The sequence below is a fragment of the Lethenteron reissneri genome, chromosome 47, assembly GCF_015708825.2.
Source record: "Lethenteron reissneri isolate LAM-NWPU_2019-01 chromosome 47, ASM1570882v1, whole genome shotgun sequence".
NCBI lineage: Eukaryota > Metazoa > Chordata > Hyperoartia > Petromyzontiformes > Petromyzontidae > Lethenteron > Lethenteron reissneri.
Genome location: NC_083825.1, coordinates 5,171,264 through 5,198,718, shown reverse-complemented (window position 1 = coordinate 5,198,718; position 27,455 = coordinate 5,171,264). Strand labels below are relative to the sequence as shown.

Below are 27,455 nucleotides of genomic sequence, written 5' to 3'. Positions count from 1 at the left end.
CGAACCCGGCCACCCGAGTTCAGTTCCCGCTCGTGGCCAACACCGGTGACGATTATCTGACCCGGTCCTGGGCTTCCTCTAGGTCGACTCAATCGAGTATGTGGTGCGGTGTGTAAACATCGCCACCCACCCCCCTCGTATGCCGTGACAGCCTTCATAGGTGCTCGCTAACAGCACTTGCCCCAAGTGTCTGTTTAAGGCAACACTGGGGATCTTTGTCTTTGTGTCTGTATTTGTGGGTAGCGGGAGCGTAGTGGTTGGAGCACTGCACTATGAACCCATCGACAATAAATCGATTCTTTACCAGGGCCAACATCAGTGACGTTCGTCTAAATGAGCACTGGGCCTCCCCTAGGTGGCCTCAGCCTTAAATGAGTACGTCACGTGGTATGTAAACATCAGCAGCGGGAAGACAAAGGCGGCCAGGTGTGGTTTCTGGACCACACGATGACCTCGTGCGCCGTGCCGGTTTTCGTAGGTTGCTCTCTAGCGTAGCTGGCCCCAACAGTCTATGTAAGTTACGCAGCAGATCTTCATCTTGACTGTGTGTGCGCGCGTCTGTCTGCGGCACATGTGACCGCGCACGCAAGCGAATCATTTTCACTGCCCAGGTGCTCCCTCGTTAAAACCCCGGCTCCTCTCTGTTGGCACAAACTAGGGAGGACACATTTGCTGAAATATTCATGAGGCCGAGCCAGGAAGACGTCAAAACCGCACGGCGGCGACGCGCGGCAGGACGAGCCCCAATCAGGACCGAACTCCGCGCAATTCGGCAATAAAACGCGCAGGCATCACGCATCCAGCGGCGGTGACAACTTTTGCCGTTTAAAGCGACGTACACGTAACATATGCCGGTGCACGCGTGACTGTCCATTCCCTTCCATTTATTTTTTTTAAATGCATACCAACGCGATGAAAGGTGCGCGCATCTGGTAAGCCGCGTGGAATTTGGAAACGAGGACACGTTAGGAAAGAAAAATTGGCTAATGATGTCAAATTCCCCTTTTGCTAATATTGGATTATTATTTTTTTTGAGAGAAACGTATTCTGGCCTCGTGACTCTCGCGGACTTTAACACGTTTTTGTTGTTGTTGTTCTAAGAGGTGAAAATAATGGTCTCACCTGAACAGAATGGTGTCACCTGATGATATACGGTCAAAGGTAAAGGTGCAGCCCTGCAATATCTTGCTTGCATCGCCGTCTGTTGGCACGGGTCTCCACCAGAGGTAGCACGAGAGGGCGTTTTTAGAAAGTACGCTGGTCAGATGTCTTGGAACGTAGCGATGGGACTACCCTCATTTTACCTCGCCACGCGCTAACTGTGGTGAACCCATTTACACTACTGGGCAAACAAGAAGGGGGGGTGGGGAGAAGATTAAAGAAATTTGCGCCGTCGTTTCAACTGCCGTGCAGAGAGATTGAACCCTAGAGACCTCAGGTTTGCGAGTGCGCAATGCTAACCATCACACCACGGCAGCGTCCCTGGGGAGCATAGCACAGCAACGACAACGAATTTTACCGCGTTGTCTTTTGGGCAGCCTAACCACTTAAAGTTATCGGGCACAAACAAGTGGGTACGTTTTGCCGGAAGATTGTATCAGCCCCCGTCTGGCGGACACTTCCATCTCGCCGTCACCTCCCGCCGGGTACGAGGAACATCGCGCGGCCCTTCGCCGTGCCAGCCAGGTGGCAGGGCCACAGTCGGAGCGGGCCTGTACCCTTCCAATGTGACCTTTGACCTCGGGGCTCGAGCGTGCCACCACGCGGGCCTCGAAGGTGCGCGGTTAAGACGGCGAACGCCGACGACGCCGAGGTGAACAAAGCTCCCCACTGAGAGCCGCTCGTTAAGAGCTGCCATGCGCACAGGCATCTTGCGCGCATTAGCAGGTCAATTACCCGGCCGAGACTAATTAAGTTTAATCCGGCGAAGACGCATGCTGATGGGCTGATTACATTCGAGGACCTCACCCCCCCGGCCCCCACCCTCACGCCCCGCCCTCACCCCCCACACATCCCCTGCCATCCCCCAACTAATCCCCCCAAACCAACGCCTCCCCCCCGAAAAAAATCAAGTCCCGAACTTGCGTGAATTTCCTCGATTCGATTCCAAAGCGAGACTGATCGCTCCTCACGGCGGCACGCGTCGGATCGCGCACGCCAGATTCCGCAGAGTTGCACTTCACGGATATGATGCGGTGACGTTAGGGTCAGGTTCGTGGGGCGGACGCAACTTTGCAAACGAGACGACGCATTAAGTAGAAATACAAATGAGACGGTTGACCTACAAGACAATGGGTGAACAGACGAGCGGGGTGGAGAGGCGGCGCAGTTGGTCGCTCGCTGACCAATGAACCGGGTGACCTGATTTCAACTCCTGGCTGCAGCTAACATCAGTGTTGAGTTCCACCTGAACCAGTTCGAGGCCCGCTCCTCCGCCAACCCGCACGAACCAACGTAGCGATGTATGGTCAAACGACCCACACGACTGCTGCTGTGATTGCAGTGGTACAACAACAACAATAAAAAACACCCCACGATCCAGCAGCCCGGACAGCACACGAGGAATTTTGTACGTGATCGGTAACACGCATCAGGGACATTGGAAAAATGGCAACAGTGGGAGAAACATGCAAACTCGACGTAGAAAGGCACTCGAGTCGGTAATCTAACCCAGGTGCTTCTTGTTGCGAGGCACGGAGTGGTTACCACCGCTGCCGCCCTAAAACATTTTAATAAATCGGATAATGACAATTTTTTTTAAAAAGGACAGGTGGCAACCCCTACCCTCTAGTAACTCGTTGTATGGCTGCTTAGTGCTTAACCCTGCCCGCACTCCCTGCTGCCCGCCCGCCCGCCCGCCCGCTGCTCACTGAGTTAAGTGCTGCGTAGCGAGCCGCAGATGTCGAGCGAGTGCTGGCGTCACACTGGGTTATGGCCCATCAAATATGCTGGCCGCAGCCGGGGGACCCACTCAAGCGCAACACTTCCACGTAAGTAGGCCACACGCTCGCGACCATCGTGCGCAAGGGCGCAACGAGGGCGGGGAGCGGCGGCGCTGCGGTCAGCCGCGCTGTGCCACGACCCCCGGCGATTCGAGTTACGTTCCCCCGCTCTCGACCAACAACGGTGGCGAATATTTTTTTTTATTACCGCTCCCGAAACCTACGCTGGGTCGACTCGGCTTCAAGTGAGACGCTGCTGCGGCGTGTCAACTTCACCACCCACGTGTACCATGCCGCCCTTCGAAGTTGCTCCCTAGCAGCACTTGCCCCGGCAGTCTGTTACGGTTATACGGGGGACCTTTGTCTTTGCCTTTGTGCGAGTAAGAAGCGGTTGCGTAGTGCTTGGCGCCAGGCACTATGAACACGACCGCTCGAGTTCGATTCCCTGGCCATGGCTTACATCGATGATTATGATCTGGAACGGGTCCTGGGCCTCCGACGGGTGAGCTCAGTCAAGTAGCTGGTGCGGTGTGTCAACATCAGCTTGGAGTAGCGACGGGGCAGCGCGGTGTGATACTTGCCACACCAACGCCTCCTGCGGCGTGCCGGCCTTTGATAGGTGCACACTACAACAGCGCTTGCTCCAACAGCCCGAACATCATACGGAGGCTGTCGGTTGTTGTCGTGCCCCAGTACACGTTGTGCCGCATGGGTTTTCACAGTTGTGTTGTGCAGCTCTCCTAGCACACGAACGTAGTCACCCTCGAAGCTTCCAGGACCACGGAGCGAGGCTGTCGGGGATGAACAACAGCACGTGCGGTACAACGCGAAAGCACGCCGGACAGCTAAGTAGACGTTCTCTGCTTATTTCGCTCATGTCTGCTTGTACCGAACGCCTTGTGCCTGCGTGCATTTAAAATGTAACAAAAACGTTATTACACCCTATAGCACGACAGAAGTTTACAGCCCCATCATCTACGCATCCAAACACACCCCCAAGGACAATTAAACCATTTAATAGGCCTCAGTAAAAAAAAAATTGTCTGCAAACATGTTGGCATTTTTACTTTCTATTTAAATTTGTTGCATTTTTTTTAAAGCTCTCGATCGCAAAGTACGGAAGCGTCATACCTACGGTGTTAATTTGAGATCAATTCCTCAAGTCAAAAGTTGAGAGACAAAATCGAGGTTTGAAATATTGTACCATTCATCACGAACAATGGCAATGATCGAGTCACTGCTGTACGAAGGCTTCCCAGACATGTCACCGTCTCTCACAGTCCTTCGATTATGCAACCATAATTATAGTGATCGTGGCATGTCCTGCTGACGCCCATTTACTTTGCTTAACAATATGATGTCTCTAACTTGGGTGTGTTTTCTAATGCAAGTGGTCCTCTTCCTGCCTCTCAGGGTAATTCCCAGCACGCACCTCTCCGCGCTTCTTGACATTTTGTTAAGAGGAATACACCGAATTTCGAAATGACGTGAATCGAAGCAACTTACAGGGTAATAGGTGGAGGCGAAAGCTGAGAGGCGACGGATAACGACAGAGGATGGACGATGCTGTCAGCGACGCGAGGGTGGGTTGATGCGATGCAAATCGGGTAGTGGTGTTAATAAAGCGACGACGTATTTGCCAAACGACGTAAATGGTTGGAGATGTGAATAGGGGTATCACTGCATCACATTCAGTTTTGTAAAGACCAAAAATACTACCAACCTGAATTTCGATTTAAAGCTTTCGTGACTGCAGGGATTCATCTTCTTGGTTCTTTCGGAATAGTCACGTAGAAGGGAAATAATAAAATAAGAAAAATAAAGCATAATAAAATACAATTCTCACAATTGTATTTTATTATGTTATATTTTTATCCACCTCTTTTCTTTCACCATATCTATCCCAGTCTGATTTAAAAAAGTGTCCTCTTAAGTATACAGCCGCCGATGTTTTTTTCTTCCACTCGTGTTCCTGTGACAGATCTCTTCCGTAATTTAACGAGCACGTACACGGCTTTTGATTCACCAACATTCGCGTCGAAGGTTTTGTTTTTATTCTAACCAGGTAAGGCCCACTAAACGACAGAGCTCTTTTTCAGAAGCCACCTGGCCACCAATGGTAGCCCAACGCAGTGGCTCACCGCGTGGAAATTCACAACAGCCAAATACTCTCCATGCACGTTGATTTTAAATGTAGAGGGGAAAACTGGAGGACGTGGAGGGAAAAACTGGAGGACGCGGAGAAAAATCCACATGACCACGGAGAGAAACATGCAAACTCCAAATTTACAGACCTCAGGGTCGGGATCGAACCCACGACCTCCTGAAAATGAGGCGAGGGAGATAAAATCTCGCAACTGCGGTGCCCTGCAGACGGTATCGTCAAAAATACAAAAGCGATGCGGACGACGCGCTGATATTCTTTTCACAGTGCGATGTTAAAGCCGTAGCTTCCATAGCAACGTGATTTTGGGGTAACGTGGGTTCGTAGACAACCACAGAACTGCATTGGACCCAAATTGGTGGGTTGACAAGAATATGCTAAAGTGTCTAAGAGTGTCCCATATTTGGCCAAGAAGGCATTAACAGCCATCGTTCAAACCTTACCGAGGCACACAGTTATCGCCGCTCCCCTTGCTTAGCATCTTCATTATCACCAGAGTGCTACGGCCGCTCCAACGGTGGAGTTGATTTTCATCATGGGAAGCGCCCCCCCCCCCCTTCGCAAGCTTTCACAACCTAGTGCTTCTCACCGTTCCCTGTCGTTGATTTCCCACGGTTCTGTCGAGCGTCTCAATTTTAAGCCGCCTCGTTGAGGAGCCTCACCGTGGCGCAGAGGTCGCAACCGGCTACCCGATACCCGTACCCTACCCGATACCCGGCTACCCGTACCCAGCCGGGTACGGGTACCCGTTTGAGACCCTGGTGCGGCCGGGTACGGGTAGGCCGTGAGTCACTGGTGAGTAACTGTTTGTCACTCATTTCCCAACGTCTTGTCTCTTCTCACAATTCAAGTTCCTAGAATCAACCCACCCACGCCTGCAACATTGCTTCATCCCAGAGGTCGCAATCAGGTACCCGATACCCGTACCCTACCCGTACCCGGCCGGGTATGGGTAGGGTACGGGTGCGGCCGGGTACGGGTACGGGTAAGGAAGCAAAACCCGTTTGCGACCTCTGCTGTGGCGGTTTCTCCATCAGCCACTCCGGAACGGCCACAGGAATCAAACCCAGGTCCACAGCATGCGGATGAGCCGTCGCCTCGCCGCTGCGAAATGTGTGCAACGTAAAATCTCACGCTGCATTCAGGCTAGCGTAGGGATGCGAAACTGTGTCTGGGAAAAAAAAAAAACACGGAACAAATTGAGAAATCGATCATCGAGGTTTTCTTTACGTGGTTAGATTCCGCAAATATGAATGTGTCCTTAAACCCGCCACGACCCGACACAGCCAATTAGTAAGGTTTGTCACGTAAACAGAACGTGTCAATTCATTACGAATACAGCACACCAGTGTGTTGGAGAGAAAACCTAAAACATTTACTATTGAGAAATGGTAAAAGTAAGAAAAAAAAATCACCTGTCGAATCCTACGGCTCGCATTCCTGGATCGAGGATTATCCTCAAACCACTGCGGTCAGAGTGTGTGTGTGTGTGGCGGGGTGTGGACCATGATAATGTGGGGAGCGGTAGCGCAGCAGCTAAAGTGCTAAGCTACAAACCCGGCGACCCGAATTCGATTCCCGCTCATAGCAAAAACCGGTGACGATTATCTAAACCGGTCCTGGACCTCCCCCAGGGTCGACTCAGCCTCAAATGAATGCCAGGTGCGGGGTGTAAACATCGCCACTGGGGAGACAAAGGCGGTTGTGTGTGGTGATGGCCACCCACCCCCTCGTGTACCGTTCCAGCCTTCGCAGATGCTCATTATCACCACTTGCCCCAACAGTCTGTTTAGGCTGTAAGGCGATCTTTGTCTTCGAATCATTATAATACTCCCCGTGTGCTTTCATGACAACACAACTTTTTAATTAACGGCGAATTCCAAATTTGCCAAACGTTGGAAACAAATGATAAGGCAACACCGATTTCTCAAAGCTAATCGAGCCGCTTGATTAACATCTTAAGATTGTTTTGGTTGCTTGTTAAACTTAATTTTCACTTCGAAAAACCGGCAGGTTTCCAAACCCTGCAAAATTGCGAGCTCGTTTCGTACGGCTCGTGTCCTAGGCATGAACTTAACAAAAATATCATCAATCTTGATTTGAAGCTATCGTGACTGCAGGAATCCATACTCTTTGGCTCTTTCGGTAAAGTCACGTAGGTAGAAAAATAATAGATCACGACGTTTCGATCGCTACACAAGCAATCGTCATCAGGTGGGACAACCACAGCAAGAAAAACACTGCAGTTTTTTCTTGACAATTGCTTGTGTTGCGATCGAAACGTCGTGATCTATTTTTTTTTCTACCTACGTGACTTTACCAAAAAAATCATCCTTCGGTTACTTTTACCGGCTTCGTAAAAAAACTTGTTTGCCCGAGCTATCTCTACAACAAAATCCCATCTCACAAAACCCCGACTGGAGGACTTGCGGACACACGGACGAGGTTAACTCCTCTGTGTGCCTATGTACGTCTCTCTCTCTCTCTAGGTATCTCTGTGATAGCTGTCTCTACTTATATGTCTGTCTATATGTCTCTGCTTCTGTGTTTTATCTCTCTCTCAAATTTAGCATTCTAAGGAAGAACGTAATCGACCAGGTAGGGTGTTGACTGTTATGTTATCCGACTATCTGTTGTATTACATTACATTTCTAAGTATACTAGATTTGTGTTTCTATTTCATTTACACCTGATGACGATTGCTTGTGTTGCAATCGAAACGTCGTATGCTAGTATTTAATTCATTATTTTCTCTTTATTTGTCACTTTACCGAAAGAACCACAGAGTAATTCCTGCAGTCACGAAAGCTCCAAATTAAGTATGAGGTTAACTCCGGCCAGTTGGCAAAAGTGCACGAATTAGAGCAGTGGGGGTAATGAAAACTAAAAGGGAACCCGCCAACCCACCTGCCCTTCACTCGGCCGAAGTCGTCGCCGCGTTTTGTAATTAACAGTAATCAATTTGCAATGTTTCCCACAACACTGATAATAACCACCAACCGAGCACCGAGTGAGAGTGCCTTAATTAATAATTAAGAACTACAGGGGGGGCGGGGGGGGAGTTGGCGGTTGAGGGGGCAGCTACGCCAGCCTTGAATGGCCTCTGCCGCTTTTAAATTATTCAGCACAGGGCACGTGAGAATCCCTCCCCGCTCCCCGCATCTGAAACGCTATTTCGTCCCCCCTCCCGTACCCGTTTGCGGTGTTCAACAACACATCCTTTTCATCGCCGTCTGTGCCCATCGTCCACCGTGCCCTAGAGGTCGCAAACGGGTTTTGATTCCTTATCCGTACCCGGCCGCACCAGGGTCGCAAACGAGTACCAGTACCCGTACCCGGCCGTACCCGTACCCTACCCGTACCAGGCCGGGTACGGGTATCAGGTACCTGATTCCGACCTCTGGGATGAAGCCATGTTGCAGGCGCGGGTGGGTTGATTCTAGGAACTTGAATTGTGAGAAGAGACGACGTTGGGAAATGAGTGACAAACGGTTACTCACCAGTGACTCACGGTCTACCCGTACCCGTACCCGGCCGTGTACGGGTAGCCGGGTATCGGGTAGGGTACGGGTATCGGGTACCCTGTTGCGACCTCTGCCGTGCCCTCTCCATTGAACCGGTGCCATTAAAAAGGAACACCTCCCCTCGCCTATTTTGCTCTCCGACTCGGGAGGCGTTTCGGAGTCGCACGGCGAGTCCTTTCCGACGTGACGCACAGTGTCCCATCAAGGCGCCCGGAAAAAATAAATGGAAATGAAAGCGGCGACATTCAATTATTTTTGTTACACCGATAAACCTTGCCGGACTTAATAAGGCCGGAGCTCACCTGGGAGGTGAAAGGCTCCACAATTAATGGCGCCACCGCTGCCGGCGTCACGCGAGCGCGCTTCCGTCGAAGTGGCTGCCTCGGCACCAATAGGCGAGCGCGCCGCGTGACAACGCGAGAGCCACCTCTTAACAGAGGGGTGCCCCTTAATTTGGTCCCAGACGGCTCGGTCGCCCACCCAGTCATTGATGAATTCACCCAAATCTGCTCAGTCAGCCGAGTGAGGGTGCGCGGAGGGTCGGGTCCTCGATCCTGACCCTGACGCCTGCTGCTGTATATTTGGAGTTTGCGTGTCTGTCTCTCTCTCCCTCCCCGTTTGTAACGGGTGGATTTTACTCCGGGTCCTCTGGCTTTTTGCCTCCACGTGGAGAATTAACATCGTGCGTTAAGGGTATTCGGTGTTGCTGTAAATTTCCACACGATTTAAGACTTTGTTGAGCTATCATTTGCGTTAGCCAGGTCGCTTCTGAAAAAGAGCTACATTAGCTCAGTGTGCCTTACCTGGTCATTTTTTTTTAAATAGCTTCAATAGTTTTAAACGAGGGTCTGCAGCGGTCCCGCATTCCTCACGGAAGTGAACGCAATGGATACTCAGTTTAACATGTAGGCTTTCGCAACCAATATCATCCATAATACAGGGTTTTTTTTTTAGATCGAATAAATATATAAATGTGTTGCTAAACCCGCCACCACCCGACACAGCCAACTAGTAAGAGAGGCTGTCGGTGATGGGCAGGAGAAAAAAAATGATGGTCTTGAGATTGGACATGAACGGGAGCAGGTGGTCGACAGCACGGATGGCTGGGGGGGGGGGGGGGTGAAATGCCGGACTATGGGGGAAGCACAGGAGAATTAATGATCTCGTCCTGAGTGAAGGTAGGCTGCAAGACATGCTTCGACAGAAAAACTAACGTACTTTTAACGACTTCATGGATTGTTGGTCTGACTTCCTGGCTCCTGTCCCGACGACGCTCAAGGGAGTGCCCAACAAATGGTCGCGTCTGACCGAGCTACATTTGGTCCTTCAATTTAGCCGGAACAATCGGAATCGGCTCATCCTTAAATGCTCGCACACTCGGCCGTTCATTTGTTTCGGCGTGCCGGGTGGTGGAGGGCACCGGACGACACCATGCTTGGTCAGACTGTTACGTGGCCTATCTCGGAAATATCACGCATCGCATGACGACAGTTAACCCGATGCGGGTTATGCAAGGGCGGCGTATTCGCAGCAACTGCTCAGATACCGGGAAGATTGGGAAAAACCACCTGGCCAAGAATACAATGAAAAAGTCACTTTTGGAGCAAAAAAGCCAACAATAGAGTGAGATGTCAAACAATGCACTCACTGCCTGGGGATGCATTACTCCATTAGCGATGCATATGTATACATATATTCAGGCCATCCACCAAGGTACCATCCATTATTAAGGAAATATTGACAACAGTTTGCTGGGGTTATGTGAAAGATTAATGCCGCGGGGGTATTAACCGTAGACGTACCGCCTGCTTCCCCGTGGACGTTAACGATCTCAGTGACGTCATTCGCGGGAAGAGGCTCAGGTGTGCCGAAGTTGCTAGCCCACGAACCACTCGCTCGGAACGTTACACAGCGATCGATGATCAAGTTTCAAGTTTATTTATTAGGTATAGCCCTGTGAGCCATGTGGCTCTTGACTCGGGTGCAACCGCAACAAACAAAAACATGAACACAGAACACCTTAAAAGAACGACACGCAACAGAAACATCCATGGCAAACCAGCAAAATCTTTAAGAAAAAAAAACACTGTAAAAAACAAGGCTGTTGGCAAAAATCGCAATGGGATTTAAGTACAAAAATAACAACTAAAAGACACAACAACCAATCGCCTCCTAACCCCCTCCCACCCCCCGCCCCCCGGGCAAAAACTCTCACAGGAACCTCCCTGAAGAGAATCCAGTGACTACTCAGTGAGGCTCCGCTGCATGGGTAAGCAAGCAGAACCAAGCGTTTGGCCCCAAAAAAAAATCCAAAACTCTTCTTTGCGTGATCTACCATTGCAGGTGGCAAAGAGATCAGTCGAAATAATCGCAGCCAAGACGCTGGAGAACGCCTGGCACTGCCTCGCATCTCTTGAGGTCCTCAGAGTCGCGGTGGAGACACGTGGAGGTTTAGAGGGACGAGGGTCAACTTCCGTGTCACCCGGTAGAGTGATGCCACCGTGGTAGCATAACGATCAGCGGGTCACCGGAGGTCCGCCGGCTCGATCTCTCGGAGTGACAGTTAAAACGACGGTGGACGTTTCTTCTTGAATCCCCCTGCTGCTACCTCTTTCCACCACAGGTAGTCGATCGGCAGTCTACCGCATGGTGAGGTAAAGTGTGGGTTCTCCCATCTCTTTCCCGAGGCGTCTGGCGAGCGTGGACGAGCAGCCCAAACACGCCTAGAGAACGGTTCTCAAAAGCAGCCACTTAGCGCAGGCCTCACAGTCAGCAGTGGCGTGAGCAAGACATTTCAGGGCTGCACCTTTATTTTTTGTTTTAGCAACAAGTGTGGGTTCATGTAAGTGTATCATCGACTGCTGTTAAAATTATCATTCTTTAAATAATGGATGGCATATATTAATATGAATATATATGGACACCCTATACAAATTCCACCTCGTTAAGACACCACGGAGGGTGTCGGTGTTATTGCAACGATTGATAATTGATGCAAATCGTCCGTTATTACTGCCGTCATCGCGATTTCATTATCGTTGATTTTGAGTGCAAGCGGGCGATGCAGAATGCAATGTGCAGTGCCCCCCCCCCCCCCCGCCGGCAGGGCTCTCGTGACGCGGCCGTGCCTGTGACCTGTCTATCGCCTGGCCGCCCGAACGGCCAGCCGACCGGTCAGGTTGCACCCCCGAGGCCACGTGAAGCGTCCAAGGCTCTCTGCTGGCAGCAAATCACGGGACAGAGCCAGGAGGTGCCATGGATCGACTGACCAAGGTGTACTTTTGGGACCTTTTTTTGCCAGTATCAAAACGATGAAGAAACAAATATAGGCTCTGCCCCTTTCTGCCAATAAAACAGGAGTTGTGTTAAGATGTTCAAATACCAAGGCATCAAGTCTACATTAACCACACAAACATGCAAACAAATATGCTCCGATAATATACGCACTGTCTTTGAAACTGATTTGCCTACACCGGTGACTGAGATGGCTGGCAGATGCACCACTGTTGATCCCCACTGTACCAGCCACCCAGTGCTCCGCTCGTTCTTGTGAGCATTGCTCCTCTGCCCCTGTTGCTGGAGGGCGACTGCCTCCAAATGCCCAGTAGCGTCCTTCACGAGCCTCCTCCGCAGAGGCCAATCTTGACACCGCCGGTACCAGTCATCGGCAAGTCCACTCAGCTCCACGTCCTCTTGTACCACATCACTCCAGCCCGTGGCGCGCTCGTTTAGCCCCCTCTATCCAGTCGAACAGAAGCTCCTGGGGCATGCGGTGGATGGGCATGCACGCGGACACACTTGCACGCGCATGGTACATACGCACCGCTGCACGCCACCACGATGGCACTGACCCTTCGTTTGGTTACCGCACCCTAGACTGATGCGCCAAATTAAACCTCTCCCTAGGCACCCCACAGCATTGGCACCTGATGTGGAATTTGTCTAATTAATAATAATTCGATTTAATAGAGAGTTTAATACAGGACTGTGGAGTGATACGTGCAGCGGATTTGAGCACTGCGCTGTTAGAAGCGAACGTGGCTAATGTCAGCGGTGAGCGATATCTGAAACGGTCACGTGCACCACCATGTCCATCCCATCCTTCACCACCAACCCGCACTGATCAGTGTGGTGAAGTACGGTCAACGAAGCGAAGTGCGTGATCGAAAAGGCGCGAGGAAGCATTCATTCAGCAAAGGGCTGGAAATCATTATTGTTTTTTCTGCAGCAATGCCTGAAGATGCTGCACACGACGGGACAAAGATCCCCCCGAATAGATTTCAGACTGTTGGGGCAAGTGCTGTTTAAGAGCACCTACGAAGGCCGGCACAGCACACGATGGGATGAGTGGCCAGCAACACACCCGGCTACCTTTGTCTACCTAGTGGCAATGTTTACACACCAACGCAAATGATGACTCCCCGACTCCGCCACCCCCAACACCAATGCTAACGATGACTCCCCGACTCCATCACCACCAACACCAACGCTAACGATGACTCCGTCACCCCCAACACCAACGATGACTCCATCACCCCCAACACGAACACTAACGATGACTCCGCCACCACTCCGTCACCCCCAACACCAACGCTAACGATGACTCCGTCACCCCCAACACCAACGCTAACGATGATGCCCCGACTCCGTCACCCCAACACCAACGCTAACGATGACTCCGTCACCCCAACACCAACGCAAACGATGACTCCGTCACCCCCAACACCAACGCTAACGATGACTCCGTCACCCCCAACACCAACGCTAACGATGCCTCCCCGTCACCTTCACCCCCAACACCAACGCTAACGATGATGCCCCGACTCCGTCACACCAACGCTAACGATGACTCCGTCACCCCCAACACCAACGCAAACGATGACTCCGTCACCCCCAACACGAACACTAACGATGACTCCGTCACCCCCAACACCAACGCTAACGATGACTCCGTCACCCCCAACACCAACGCAAACGATGACTCCGTCACCCCAACACCAACGCTAACGATGACTCCGTCACCCCCAACACCAACGCTAACGATGACTCCGTCACCCCCAACACCAACGCTAACGATGACTCCCCGACTCCGTCACCCCAACACCAACGCTCACGATGACTCCGTCACCCCCAACACCAACGCTAGCGATGACTCCCCGACTCCGTCACCCCCAACACCAACACTAACGATGACTCCGTCACCCCCAACACCAACGCTAGCGATGATTCCGTCACCCCCAACACCAATGCTAACGATGACTCCCCGACTCCGTCACCCCCAACACCAACACTAACGATGACTCCGTCACCCCCAACACCAACGCTAGCGATAATTCCGTCACCCCCAACACCAACGCTAGCGATGATTCCGTCACCCCCAACACCAATGCTAACGATGACTCCCCGACTCCGTCACCCCCAACACCAATGCTAACGATGACTCCGTCACCCCCAACACCAACGCTAACGATGACTCCGTCACCCCAACACAAACGCGAACGATGACTCCGTCACCCCCCAACAACAACGCCACCAATCAATTTTGATTGGCTGCGACCGCGTGCTTTAGAGGCGTTTTTTTTCATCGCCCGCTCGAAATCCATTCTCGCCTCCTCCTAACCATCACCAATAACAACGTCCGCTAACCCTCAATCGCTGCTGCCCGGCCTGGTCTGCCCCCCCACTGACCAAACGCCGCAAATCCACCTGCAGCTCGTCGCAGGAGCGCGGGGAAAGCGTGGCGAGGATGCAGGGTGAGCGAGCGGGGAGAGCGTGCGGGGTGAGTGTCTGGGGCGAGCGAGTGGGGTGAGCGTGGCGAGGGTGCAGGGTGAGCGAGCGGGGAGAGCGTGCGGGGTGAGTGTCTGGGGCGAGCGAGTGGGGTGAGCGGGGCGAGGGTGTAGGGTGAGCGAGCGGGGAGAGCGTGAGGGGTGAGTGTCTGGGGCGAGCGAGTGGGGTGAGCGTGGCGAGCGAGTGGGGTGAGCGAGCGGGGAGAGCGTGCGGGGTGTCTGGGGTGAGTGAGTGGGGTGAGCAGGGCGAGGGTGCGGGGTGAGCGAGCGGGTAGAGCGTGCGGGGTGAGTGTCTGGGGCGAGCGAGTGGGCTAAGCGTGGCGAGCGAGTGGGGCGAGCGGGGTGAGGGTGCAGGGTGAGCGAGCGGGTAGAGCGTGCGGGGTGAGTGTCTGGGGCGAGCGAGTGGGCTGAGCGTGGCGAGGATGCAGGGTGAGCGAGCGGGGAGAGCGTGCGGGGTGAGTGTCTGGGGCGAGCGAGTGGGGTGAGCGTGGCGAGGGTGCAGGGTGAGCGAGCGGGTAGAGCGTGCGGGGTGAGTGTCTGGGGCGAGCGAGTGGGCTGAGCGTGGCGAGCGAGTGGGGCGAGAGGGGTGAGGGTGCAGGGTGAGCGAGCGGGGAGAGCGTGCGGGGTGAGTGTCTGGGGCGAGCGAGTGGGGTGAGCGTGGCGAGGGTGCAGGGTGAGCAAGCGGGTAGAGCGTGCGGGGTGAGTGTCTGGGGCGAGCGAGTGGGCTGAGCGTGGCGAGCGAGTGGGGCGAGCGGGGTGAGGGTGCAGGGTGAGCGAGCGGGGAGAGCGTCGCGGGGTGAGTGTCTGGGGCGAGCGAGTGGGGTGAGCGGGGCGAGCGAGTGGGGCGAGCGGGGTGAGGGTGCAGGGTGAGCGAGCGGGGAGAGCGTGCGGGGTGAGTGTCTGGGGCGAGCGAGTGGGGTGAGCGGGGCGAGCGAGTGGGGTGAGCGGGGCGAGCGAGTGGGGTGAGCGGGGCGAGCGAGTGGGGTGTGCGGGGTGAGTGCACGAGGCGAGCGAGCGGGGCAAGCAGAGCGTCGCGACAGATGGACAACGAGTAGTCCCCCACCAGGGGCGGAGAGAGGCAGACCCCCACAAATCCTCATAAACGATCCCAAACGCCTCACAAATCGCACGTAACGAGCGGGCGGCCCCCGCTTGTGACGGTGGGAAAGGGCGGAGGCGGGCGGGCAGGGGGGGCAAAGCCCGATGCACGCGGCCTAAACGTGCGACGACGTTTGGAGGTAATAAACAGGCGGAGATGGAATTCTGACACGTCAAAGTGTCGGCTCCGTGGGCAATAAAAACGGAAAACAATGCACGGGGCGAACCGTCGTCTTCGCCGCCGTTGTTATTGTTGTTGTTGTTTCCAGCGTTGTGCGCATCACGGTAATAAGGCATCGGGCGTTTAAACCCCCCCCCCTCCCCCAGGGGGGACGTCGCTCACCGTTATTCATATTTTTAACAACGGCAAGAAAATTCAAGAACGTTCGTCAATAACGCCCTGGTGTTGACTCCCATCGCGAAGGGGAAAAAAATACATTATACGTGAGAGTAGACGTTCCGGGCAACGGGCCTGTCTTGCTCCTAGCACGTTCCATGTCCTGATTTCATAGCATGGTAAGGGGCCAGTGCCTAAAACGTCTTCTCTTTGAATAATTTGTTTACCTTCAAACACGCTGTTGTCGTTCGTGCAAATTGCATCCCACGGTCACTGAGAAACCGCAGGCAAATAGGAACCGTGTGTATACATAACATGAAGATTTGCATTTAAATCGGCGAATAAATGCAAGTATATCTCTAGGTGCTGCACAAAGCAACCGTTTAAACATTCACGGAACAAAAACAGAGGTACCAAAATTACAACTATAGCATAACCACAAGTGGGCCAGATTCAGAAGCATATCATCATCATCAGCAGCAGCAGCAGCCTTGATCAATCCACTGCTGGATGATGGCCTCCCCCCCAAGCCGCTGCCACCCATCATGGCCCAACGGGTGCAGTCACCTGCACGCCGATCTCAAATCACTCCGTCTCCTCGCTCGGACGCCCCACTGGAATCCGCTCCGTTCCGTTGGCAACGCGAGAAGCATCCCATTGGGCAGATAGTCCATTCTGACAAGCGAGAATTCGATGGCGCATGTATCGTGACCCTGAGAATCGATTTAATCGATGAATCCATCAATAGTTAGAAACAGTCCATGGGGGAAACTCTTGCCATCAGATTTTACCAGCAGCAGACCCCATCAATGTTGCAACACACAACAGAAATAATCTATTGAGGCTACGAGCTGTAATGCCAGTAATATTACAGTTCTTCAGAAGTTCAGAAGTGTTACAGCCTCGTCCAAAGGGGATGAAGTTTGGGGAGGGCTCGCGATGCCGCAACGTGGAGTGTTTTCGGCCTGTAAACTTGCAGGCAGGCCCATTATTTTAGACAGAGTGAGGTGAAGCCTGTGTTTGTGTGTGCCGGCTAGGGAGGGGAGCGGTGGCGCAGCGGTTAGCGTGCAGCGCCACAAACCCGGCGACCCGAGTTTGATTCCCACTCACGGCCACCAACACCAACCGGTCCTGGGCGTCCCTGAGCTCAGCCTCAAGCGAGCGGCCGTCGCAGTGTGCCAACGTCGGGCTCTGGAGAAGTGACGGGCAGCCGTTTGTGATGCTGGGCCGCACCAACAGCCCCCCCCCCCCGTGTGCCGTGCCGGGAAACAGCCGGACGGCGGCGCAGGGGGGAAGAGAGGGGGCTCAGAGGGCGCCGTGACGATGCGGTCACGCGGGCCACAGGGACGCGGGCGAGTTCTCAGATAAGAAGGATGATTAACCTGCTTTTCGCGTGGAAAAGTTCCCGCGGGTCGTGCCAACGGCGCACGATGACTCATTCCTGCTCTGCAATGCGAGATGAGCAAATCACGGGTGGAGCGGTGGCGCCGTGGCCGGTGCACTGCGCTATGAACACGGTGACCCGGGGAGGAACGTGTTAAAATAATAATAACAATGATGATGATGAGTATAATTAATAGAGTCTAATTGCAGGAGTGTGGCGCAGTGGTTTGCGAACTGCGCTGCAGAACCTGGAAAACCTGAGTTTGATTCCGGGCCACGGCAAACATCAGCGGCGAGTGATACCCAAGCAAGTCCTTTATGACAACCATCGCAGCTCTCCCATTCACCCAACCGGCACTGGGCCGGCACAGTTAAGTGCGGTCAACCAAACACCATGACCAACGTAGCGTGAGAGGGCCTTCATCCAGCAGGTAGAGCGCTAAAGGGCTGCACGTTATTATTATAATTTTATTACTTTATAATAATCTGTAAATAGGCCTCGGAATGGCAAAATAAAATATTTCACGGGGGACAGGGTGAAACACGAGAGAGGGGTGTGACAACATGACAAAGACGAGAGCTGGAAAAAATAAAATAAAACAGAACAATGAATGCAACGTGTGGAAGTGATGGCATTTTTGGGGAAGGGCTGTGAGTCGTGATGCCACAAGGCCCTTGGGTTTTCCCGGTGTTTTTTCATGGATTTTTCTGTTGCGCGTAGTCACTTTGAGATGTTCTTTGTTCATGTTTTTGTTTGTTGCTGTTGCACCCGAGTCAAGAGCCGCATGGCTCACAGGGCTCTACCTAATGAATGAAACTGAAACTGACACGGAACCGACTAAGCAGTCCCGCCTTCTCAAGATAATAAAATTCATTCACCCCACCCCACCTCCCCCCCCATGTAATTTAAAGAAAAAGCTGTGTGGGTGCATCTCATAACCTGGTAGGTGCGCGTGTCCGAGTTGCGACCTCTACAACTTTGTCGACACAGGAGGGGATCTCATAATCCGGTGCAATACGGAAGAGTAATTGCATGCCGCCGAATTCGAACGCACGTGCGGACGTTACGATCGGAGCGACGTCGTTTGTCGTTGTTGTTTACATGAAGAGTCGATAAAAAGCCACGCGCGAATGAGACAACTGCCGTGAAAAACGTCCACAATTTCCATCAACCGAGATAGGTACGATGAGTGCACTGGCCAGGGCGTGCGACGGTTTTCGTCTAAGTTTTGGTTTTCATTTGCAGCACAGACCCTGGCATGCCCTTGCAGTGGAGGGGGGGGGGGGCTGCAGTAAGCCGCCCACCTGCCCCCCCACCCCCCTCTCCTACCTCCACCCGTGCTTGGGTGTGCACGCGGGAAAAATAGGCCGCAAAGGTCAACGGAGCGAGGTCGCGCCATAATTGTGCCGCTTTAACGCTTAATAGCAAAGGGGCTCAACGCTGCAACTGGGCCGAAAAAAGAAAAGATATCTCGTGAATATGGAGAGTTATTACAGGGGGGAATGGAATTTCGGCCTTGAATTTTGCTGAATGCTTTCCAAATGAGGTCGGATGCGTTCACGCACCGGGGGTCCCCGTCCGTCCGTAACGGTGTGTGCCGGGGCACTTTAATCGCTCGTAACGAAACTTTGGTGTGTGAAGTCGCGTAGCTATTAGAGACTTAACTAAAGTATTACAACTATTAAACTGTGATTTATTTTACCAGGTAAGGCTCTTGAGCGCACGTTCGAAACTCGGCAAAATCGGTCAAAGAACTTGCCAAAACTGGGAAATGCAATCCGGAGCAAAAAATGACTATTTAACAACATGCAAACGTATCTTCCCCTTACATGCCACCCAACAGTTTCCAAGTTTCTCAATTATATTTCTTGCCTGTGGCTAAGTGAACAGCAACGCAAAGATATATATATTTAGATTCAAGTTTTAATATCGCACAACGGCTGCAGGTGAGGCGGAGTGAAACCACTAAATTAAATACTTCCGGAAGAGCTCAAATGCGGCTTTTGGAAAACGTCGAGGAATCCACGAGACGAACACAAATATTACTGTATTTTCTCCCCACCTCCCGGCAACTTATTGTTATTTTTTCAATCCTACGTGATCACCCCGCTCAAGGTCAAAATCTACCAAAGCTCGTCCGCATGATCCACAAGCGGAGCAGCAACCTCGAAGCGCACTGGCCCTCTAAAACAGAGCGGCCGGGAAAGGCTGCCCCCTACGAGCCCCCGGCATCCATTCCAGCCCCACGCCTTCCAGATCATCGGCTTGCCTTGCCCACTAAATCTGGCGGCCACTTTGGCGAGACAAAAAGAGTCCCGGGCAAGCCGCTGGATGGGGGGGATTAGCCGGCCAGGGTTTTTTTTATTTTTACGTGTTGTGCTTTTTACCCGAGGCTTCACCCCCTCCCCCCCCCCCCCCCCCGTGTTCCCATGGACATTTTTGTCACCGGGCGTGGAAATGTGGAAATGGAGGCACAGGTGAGCACGGGGGAGTGTGCTCTGTGCTCCCCCCCCAGAGGTCACGGTCTCCACTCTCCATTTGCCACGCTCACAATGAGCGGTCGTTTTTGTACGCAATAATCAATTGTGAGAAGCAGCGGGGTGAGCCGCCACTGTGGGTGTTCATGAGGGTCTGGACACCCCGAAAGAAATGTGCAGATGTGGCACCCACGAGATTTTGCAAAGCGTGGTCAACGTGCACACACACACAGGGTCAACATCCACACACACAGAGTCAGCGGGCACACAACAACAACCGCCATTCGCCACTAAGTGGCAGTGACATTACCACAGAGCATGTGCCAGGCTATGTGCACGTTGAAGCCGCGTGAAGTGTTGAAGGCTCAATGGCAGGAGGTCACGGGACAGACCCAGATGCCATGGGTTGACTGACTGACAGCACTGGCAGATGCATCACACATTTAAAACACGAAAAAAAACACACACACAAATTCAGACAGCCGCAATGAACACACATTCACAGTGAGATAGCATTAGCAATACCGGGTCACTGAGGATCTATATCCTAAACAAAACCACCAGGAACCAATCAAAGGCGGGGCGTCCTGTCATATACGTAGCATTAATTTATTCGTGTAAACTTCGCAGAAACTAGAGGCTCAAAATGCACCACAAAGGCAAAAATAGATTAGATTGTTTTATATTTTAAACAAATCGTGATAGTGGACCGTGACAATTTGTCGAATCTCAACAAGGGGGTAGCGAAGCATTCACAATCTATTTTTTTAATGTATTATTTTAGCGCCCGAACGAGACGTTGAAATGCTGCCTTCCCGCACCGGACGGGACTCGCCGCGCCGGCGGTGGCTCGCCGCATCGGCAGTGGCTCGCCGCGTTGGCGGTGACTCGCCGTGCCGGCAAGGATTCGCCGCGCGTCAGTCCCAACAACGTCCCAGAGGCAGCGGCGAGCAACACGTCTCTGCGTGGCGGAGGATGGTGGCTCAAGTTTGCGCCAAGTGTACGCGAGGACACGAACGCGCGCGGGAGAAGGAAAGGAAAAAAAAGGGCAGCTCCATCGCCGCAAGGAGCCATAAAATATTAACAGTCGGCGGCTGTCTGTTTTGACGTGCCCTTGCGCGAGCATTCTCCGGGAGCTTCCAGTTAAACTATCCATTATTTAACATCCCCACGCCGTTTTCCTTTTCGTATTTTTGCACGCGTGACCCGCCGAGCACCACGTAAGCGGTTTATCAAAATTTCGTTCTTTTTTGCGGGTTTTTTTTGCCCTAAACCCACTCCTGTGCAGAACAAAAATAATGCGTGATATAAACTTCGACTTCAATCCTCATTCTCTTCAAGATTCCTTCGTAGGCTCAACCTCTGCCTACCTAAATCCCTCTCATCTCCCACCGACGCCCCCCTCCACCTCTGCCTTTGACACTCCATCAACCAAGGCGTCCTGTCTAAGACTCTAGTCGACCTCTCAGTGGGAGTTAACTCCATCCCTTCGACTACCCCAGGCAGAATGACCCTCCCACTAGGCCATCTGCTCCGTCAACTCCTTGTTCCTTGCCAAGTCCAAGGTCAAAATCGTCACCCTATCCTCCACCCATTCGCTCTCCCTTTGGCTTGTTTTTGTTTTCACCCAGCAGTGTGAACGGGTTCGATTGGCGAACCCTCCGCATTTGGTGCGGTGTACGTGGAACGGTGTTGTAACCCGAGTTCGATTCCTGCCCACGGCCAATATCGGCGGCGAATATGTGAACCAGGGCCTCGGCGTTCCCTTGGTCGACTCAGCCTCAAATGAGTACTTGGTGCGGTGTGTAGACATCTGCACAGGGGAGACAAAGGTGACCAGGGCGTGGTGTAGACCAACTGACCCCCCTCGTGTGCTGTCCCAGCCTTGACAGGTGCTCGCAAACAGCACTTGCCCCAAGAGCTTGTTAAAGGCCACACGTGGGATCTTTGTCTTTGTAGGCACTCCTGCCTCTTCAAAATATACACCTATCCACACCTCCATTTCGCCCTGACGATCAACACACCCCACTGTTTCGTGCAGCATCTTGATGGCATCCAGACACGCCGGGACGCCAATTCAAGTTTTGCCGCCGAAGACGCAGCCTCTCTTTGCGAACGTGTAATTCTAACGCCGCCTGCGCACATTTCCATTCGGCCCGTCGAATCGCTCCAGAGCATCGCTGTGAACGAGACGAAAGCCCTCGAATTTGCTTCTCGAGGCGCCAGCAAAAGAGTTCAATTCCGCCGCATTGTACGGCGGCCGTCGGCGACCGGTGCACGCGGTATTATTGTCCATCGCGCCCAAGTCGGGATAATGCGTGGATGATCTACAAGCGGCAACAAGGACAAATGCACGGCGGCCAAAAAGGTGGGGAGAGGATGGGGGAGAACGGAAAAACACGACACGTCGCTAACATCTGGATTCAGTTTCTCTAGGCGAGGGATCGATTTCAGATATGCCGAGTGCGTTTCTGCGTCACTGCGCATGGCGAAAAGCGGTCAGTCTCGGAGCTCACGCTGTTGTTTGAACCGCGGGGTTGGGAATTCCGAGTATTTGGGACGAGTATTTCCAATGTGTCACACACTTCACAATGTCTTCATTATTAGCTGAAGCCTGGAGTGGCAGCAGGCACGGACAAAGAACAGATGCTCTCTCGGGCGTTATAGGCTGCTGAGGCCCAGTACCGACTGGTGTGGCCACCAGCACCACACCCGGCCGCCTTTGTCTCCCCAGGTACTGATGTTTGCACACCATACCAGGTACTCAGTAAACCAAAGGAAGGCATAGGACATGTTCAGACACCATTGCCAATGATGTTCTCGGTGAATAGGGGATCGAAGTCACGGGGCAGCGATCGTAGTGCAGTGCATAAGCCCACTGAACGATCGCTTACCCGGACACACACACACATAACAGTCCACGTACTGCGTAGTATTTAACAGACTGCTGGGGCGGGTGCGGTTAGCGAGCGCCTATGAAGGCCGGCACGGCAAACGGTGGGGTGGTGTCACCAAACACGACGCCCGGCCACAATTTGTCTCCCCTCTGGCGATGTTTACGCACCGCACCAGAAACTCATTTAAGGCCGAGTCAACCTAGGGGAGGCCCAGGACGAGTGTAAATAGTCACCACTATTGTTGGTCGTGAGCGGGAATTGAACTCGGGACCGCAGGGAGCGCAGGGAACGCTGAACGGTGCGGTAACCGTGGCGCCGCCATGAAGATGAAGTTCCCCCACATAGCCTTAACAGACAGTTGGGGCAAGTGCTGTTAGCGAGCAGCACCTATGACGGCCGGCACAGTGGCACACGAGGGGGGGGGGGGGGGGGTGGTTGGCCACGCTCAATGCAAATAGACCAACGCAAAGGTTCTAGCCAAAAGCTTCCACACTCCCCCCCCCCCCCTGAGAAAATGTAAAAACAACAACAACAACAAAACACTGCCCGCCGGTGTGAACCTACTCATTTTCAACGAGCCATTCCATTTCCTTTAATTTCCCTTTGACCCCCAGAACGTGGCCAGGTGTTGAGCACCACCGCAGGTGCTGCTGCAGGCTCCGCTGCTAATGAACGGCGGCGTGCGCTCAAGCGCATCCCCCTCACGGTGCCTGCGAGCGAGCGAGTGCCCTTTTCCCGCGCCATTAATCCAGTTTGAAATACACACTCCGTTTATTTGTTTTGCGCCCGTTACGAGATGAATTACACCTCCGTGTCTTGGGCGAATTAAATAGTATATAGATATTTTTTGTTGTTGTTCAAGTAAAGGTGCGGGCCCTGCAATTGCTTGCTCGCGACTCTGCTGGGCAGAGGTGGCATCCGCTGGAGGGAGCTCTCTGGAGCCCTCTGTAAGACAGCACAATATGTTGGCAGCACTCTTCAAGGCTGGCCAGACCGTCTTGGCAAAGATGGGTGTACCCACACTTTACCTCACCATACGAAACCCCCCGAGCGACGAGTGGTGGTGTTTTCACGATTGATTTTGGGGGGGGGGGTGTGAGGTCACGTTAATGATCAAGCCACATATTTGACGTTGCACGCAAACGGAGCAATATACCTGGACGACTGGACATCTGTGAAAAAGCCCTTTCTATCTCATCGAATTTACTCCAGTATAAATACATATTCTGATCCTGATAACCTGCTACGACAACTTAAACGAGCGTCAGGCAGGGATGGCTTCAATCCCCATTGGGGGTCTTCAGCCCTTGGTGAAATATCCACATTTCCTTGCCAGGTTACGAGCGTCCCCAGACAACAGCCACTGGGGGATACTTTTTGACAAGGGCAATGATAACCGCATCGATCCAGACCGGCGGTCAAGCTGCAACCCCGAGTTGAGTCTTCTGATTGTCGGTCACAAGCTCTGACCGCTCGGTCGGACTGACAGCCGAATTGATTGATCGGCTGCTTGATATGAGGAGCCATTCTCGAGCACGAAAAAGCGCACACAGGGAGAGAGACAGGGCTTTCCTTTCTGTGCCTATCGCTGCGTTTTGAATAATATATTTTGCTTGATCAAGTTCTGTAAAATTGAGCAATGCTTGCAAAATCAAGAGGACACGTGAATTATATATATTTATACAAGTCAATTTAAATATGATCATTATTACGTCAAACACATCCGTTCATTCAAACGCAATAACAATGCCGTTGCAAAAGTGGGAGACCAGATTTGGCCGCCAACCGGACGAAACAGAGTCATGGGGCCAGGTACCGTACGATCGCTACCACCGGTCTTAACGGAAACCCAGTGATAGCATTGTCATCGTTTCCTCCAGCAGAATCCGGATATACAGGGTTTTTGAAATAATGGACCCAATTTCAAAGCAATATATTTCACGATGGCAACATGTTACAATCACACAAAAAGTTACAAACGGTTTAATGAGTTATCTAGTTTTACGAACCATTTTATAAATGCTCTATGTGCCCTCCACCTGCTGTACGGACAACATCGAGACGATAGTTGAATTCGTCCCAAACGCCTCTCAAAGTGTCTTCTTCCACTGAAGTCACTGCTGCCGCGATTCTGTTTTTGAGGTCATCCAGATTTGTCGCTAATGGTGGTAAAAATACACGATCTTTGACGTATCCCCACAAGGGGTGTGATGTCTGGCGATCTTGGGGGCCAAGAGTGTAGCGCCAAGTCTTGGGGTCCTGTGCGACCTATTCAACGTTGAGGCAGTGTGTCTTGCGAATGACTGAGGCTAGGGGCTGTTTGTGCGCTGGGATAGGCATCTAGCGGTAATCGTTTGAAACTCTATGCCCCGCCTTTTCAAGTGGTAAGAGTTTCATTCACGGGCAGTTCGTGGTTGCAGAGATATAGCGATTTCAAATCGGTTCCATCTTTTTAAAACGCCCTGTATTGTTCGGTCAGTGAAAGGTCTAGCAAAACTGAGTGGTGGTACACCGTGGATAAATTTCGGCATGCCACCAGAGCTGGAACAAATCAGTTGCTGCCACTCGAACACGAACGCCAAAAATCCTCCACCCCATTCCCGTGCCCCCCCCCCCCCCCCGCCACCGTGGTGTTGCAGTCAAAGCCAGACAAAAAGTGGCAGCAAATCAGCAGCAGCCTGACCCAATGAGCGCGGAGCTCGGAGTCACTCACCTCCAGTGCGAGCGCGCCTCCCTCCGTGCTTCTCCTCGACCGTGGCCCCTCATCTCAGCCGCCCTCACTCCATCCGTGCCCTCTGTCGACGAGAGAGAGAGAGGTCTCCGTATACGATCGCTCGCACGAACCCACCCAGGGGGGGGGACAGGACCGAGGTGAGAATTCCCCGATTGTGCCAGCCAATAGCCGCTGCGAGGATGACCGGAGTTCGCGTGATGGTCTTTGCGACTTGATGAGGTCAGCAAGGTATTGTGGTTCATCTGTGGCAAGCACTCCGCGTGTGATGAGTGCGACCTTGTAACGTATTCGTTCGGCAACCGAATGTCAAGTGCACTGGCTTAAAAATGCTTAGGCAACTCAAAACAGCTGATATCACACCAGATCTCAACTATTCCATTCGCTACCATTGGCAGCCTTCCCTGTGCAATGTATAGATTTACATGGATACCTATAGACTCCCAGAGTTTACAGCATTTTGCTGCGATAAATTGACACGCAATAAGCCACTGTCGTTGAGCTATCATTTGTGGCCAGGTCGCTTCTGAAAAAGGTCTACGTAGCTCAGTGGGTATTTCCTCGTAAAATAAAAAAAATGTTTATAGCTTAATAGTTTATAGAGTGACTCGCACAGAGACCCACAAGACTGAAGCAGAGACCCAGAGGGGGAGATGATCAAATGTTTCAATCAAGTTTTTGGGGCGCTTCGATCAAAGGAAACTTCACATCACATCTCATGTCAACCATGCCGTGGTCTAGCCAAGAGGGGCCACCCCCAGTGGCAGCTGTCTCTGCGATGGCACACATTCAATATTTCACGACGCCTTCGATCACTATGTTAGCCACCTCGGCAAGTTGCCTCTGTCATAATAATGTCCTTGAAAGTAGACGCTCAATATAAGAACACACCCTATGTAACCATGGTTCTCATGTAAGCAACACGTGCTTGCATTACAATGGTGGAGGGGAAGGCGAAGGGCAGCTTCTGATAGAAGCACACTAGTTTGGATATCAGCACGGCTGAGCCTTGCTCTCAAGGGGGTGGGCTTATATCCAGCATCAACTTTTATTCCCGGAGGATCTTGCATTGCTTGCAGGGGAGCGGGGGATAGGAGTATTGGGAGAAAACCTACGCATATAGAGGCATAATACTCAAAGCTCCACACAGATGGATTCACGAATCTATTCCTCGACCACCATCCTCTGGCCACCTCGCGGCTCACGGTTTACGATACGTGGTGTCCCCCGCAGGCGGTGTAAGCTCCAAGCCCCGGCCAGGCTGAAACCTGCTTAGCTTCCGTGATCTGACGAGATTGAGGGCATTATGGGTGCACAGGTCATAGGCAGGCTCAGTTTATTTATACATATTAAATATTAACGAAGGCAGATGTTTATTTATCCAGGGGAAAGGGAAAAAAACCTCACTGGATGCCAAGGCTCAGTGCAGCACTCCCTGCTAGTGCTTCAGATTGGTTTTCCAATTCCTTAATGATTGTGTGTGGTGTGTGTGGTGTGTGTGGGGAGCGGTTGTGTAGTGGTTAGCGCGCTGCGCTACGAACCCGGCGACCCAGTTTCGATTCCCGCTCACGGCCAACACCAGTTACGATTATCTGAACCAGTCCTGGGCCTCCTCTAAGCCGACTCAGCCTTAAATGAGTACCTGGTGCGGTGTGTAAACATCGCCACTGGGGAGACAAAGGTGGTCGGGTGTGGTGCTGGCCACCCACTACCTCGTGTACTGTACAGGCCTTCATAGGCGCTCGCTAACAGCACTTGCCCCAACAGTCTGTTAAGGCTATATGGGGGATCTTTTTATTTTGGACAGTGGAAGCATAGTGGTTAGCGCACTGCACTATGCACCCAGGGACCCGAGTTCGATTCCCACTCACGGCCAACACCAGTGACGATTATCTGAATTTGCCCTGGGCCTACCCTAGGTCGACCCTAGGTCGTGTTTTTTTCTGGAAGACTTTGCTGTTTTTTCCAGGATTTTTCTGTTGCGTGTAGTCACTTTAAGATGTTTCTTGTTTATGTTTTGTTGCGGTTGCACCCGAGTCAAGAGTCGCATGGCTCACAGGGTTATACCTAATAAATGAAACTGAAAAAACTGAACCGACTCGGCCTCAAATGAAT

General features: G+C 52.4%; 1 protein-coding gene across 1 annotated transcript in view; it reads right to left on the bottom strand.

Annotated features, from left to right (window-relative positions):
• The window catches only part of LOC133354432 (collagen alpha-1(I) chain-like), a 340,365-nt gene that overhangs the window by 269,874 nt on the left and 43,036 nt on the right, over window positions 1-27,455 (bottom strand). The window contains exon 5 of the mRNA XM_061571253.1: window positions 25,323-25,404. Within this exon, the coding sequence (XP_061427237.1) occupies window positions 25,323-25,404 (82 nt within the window). The remainder of the gene's footprint in view (window positions 1-25,322; window positions 25,405-27,455) is intronic.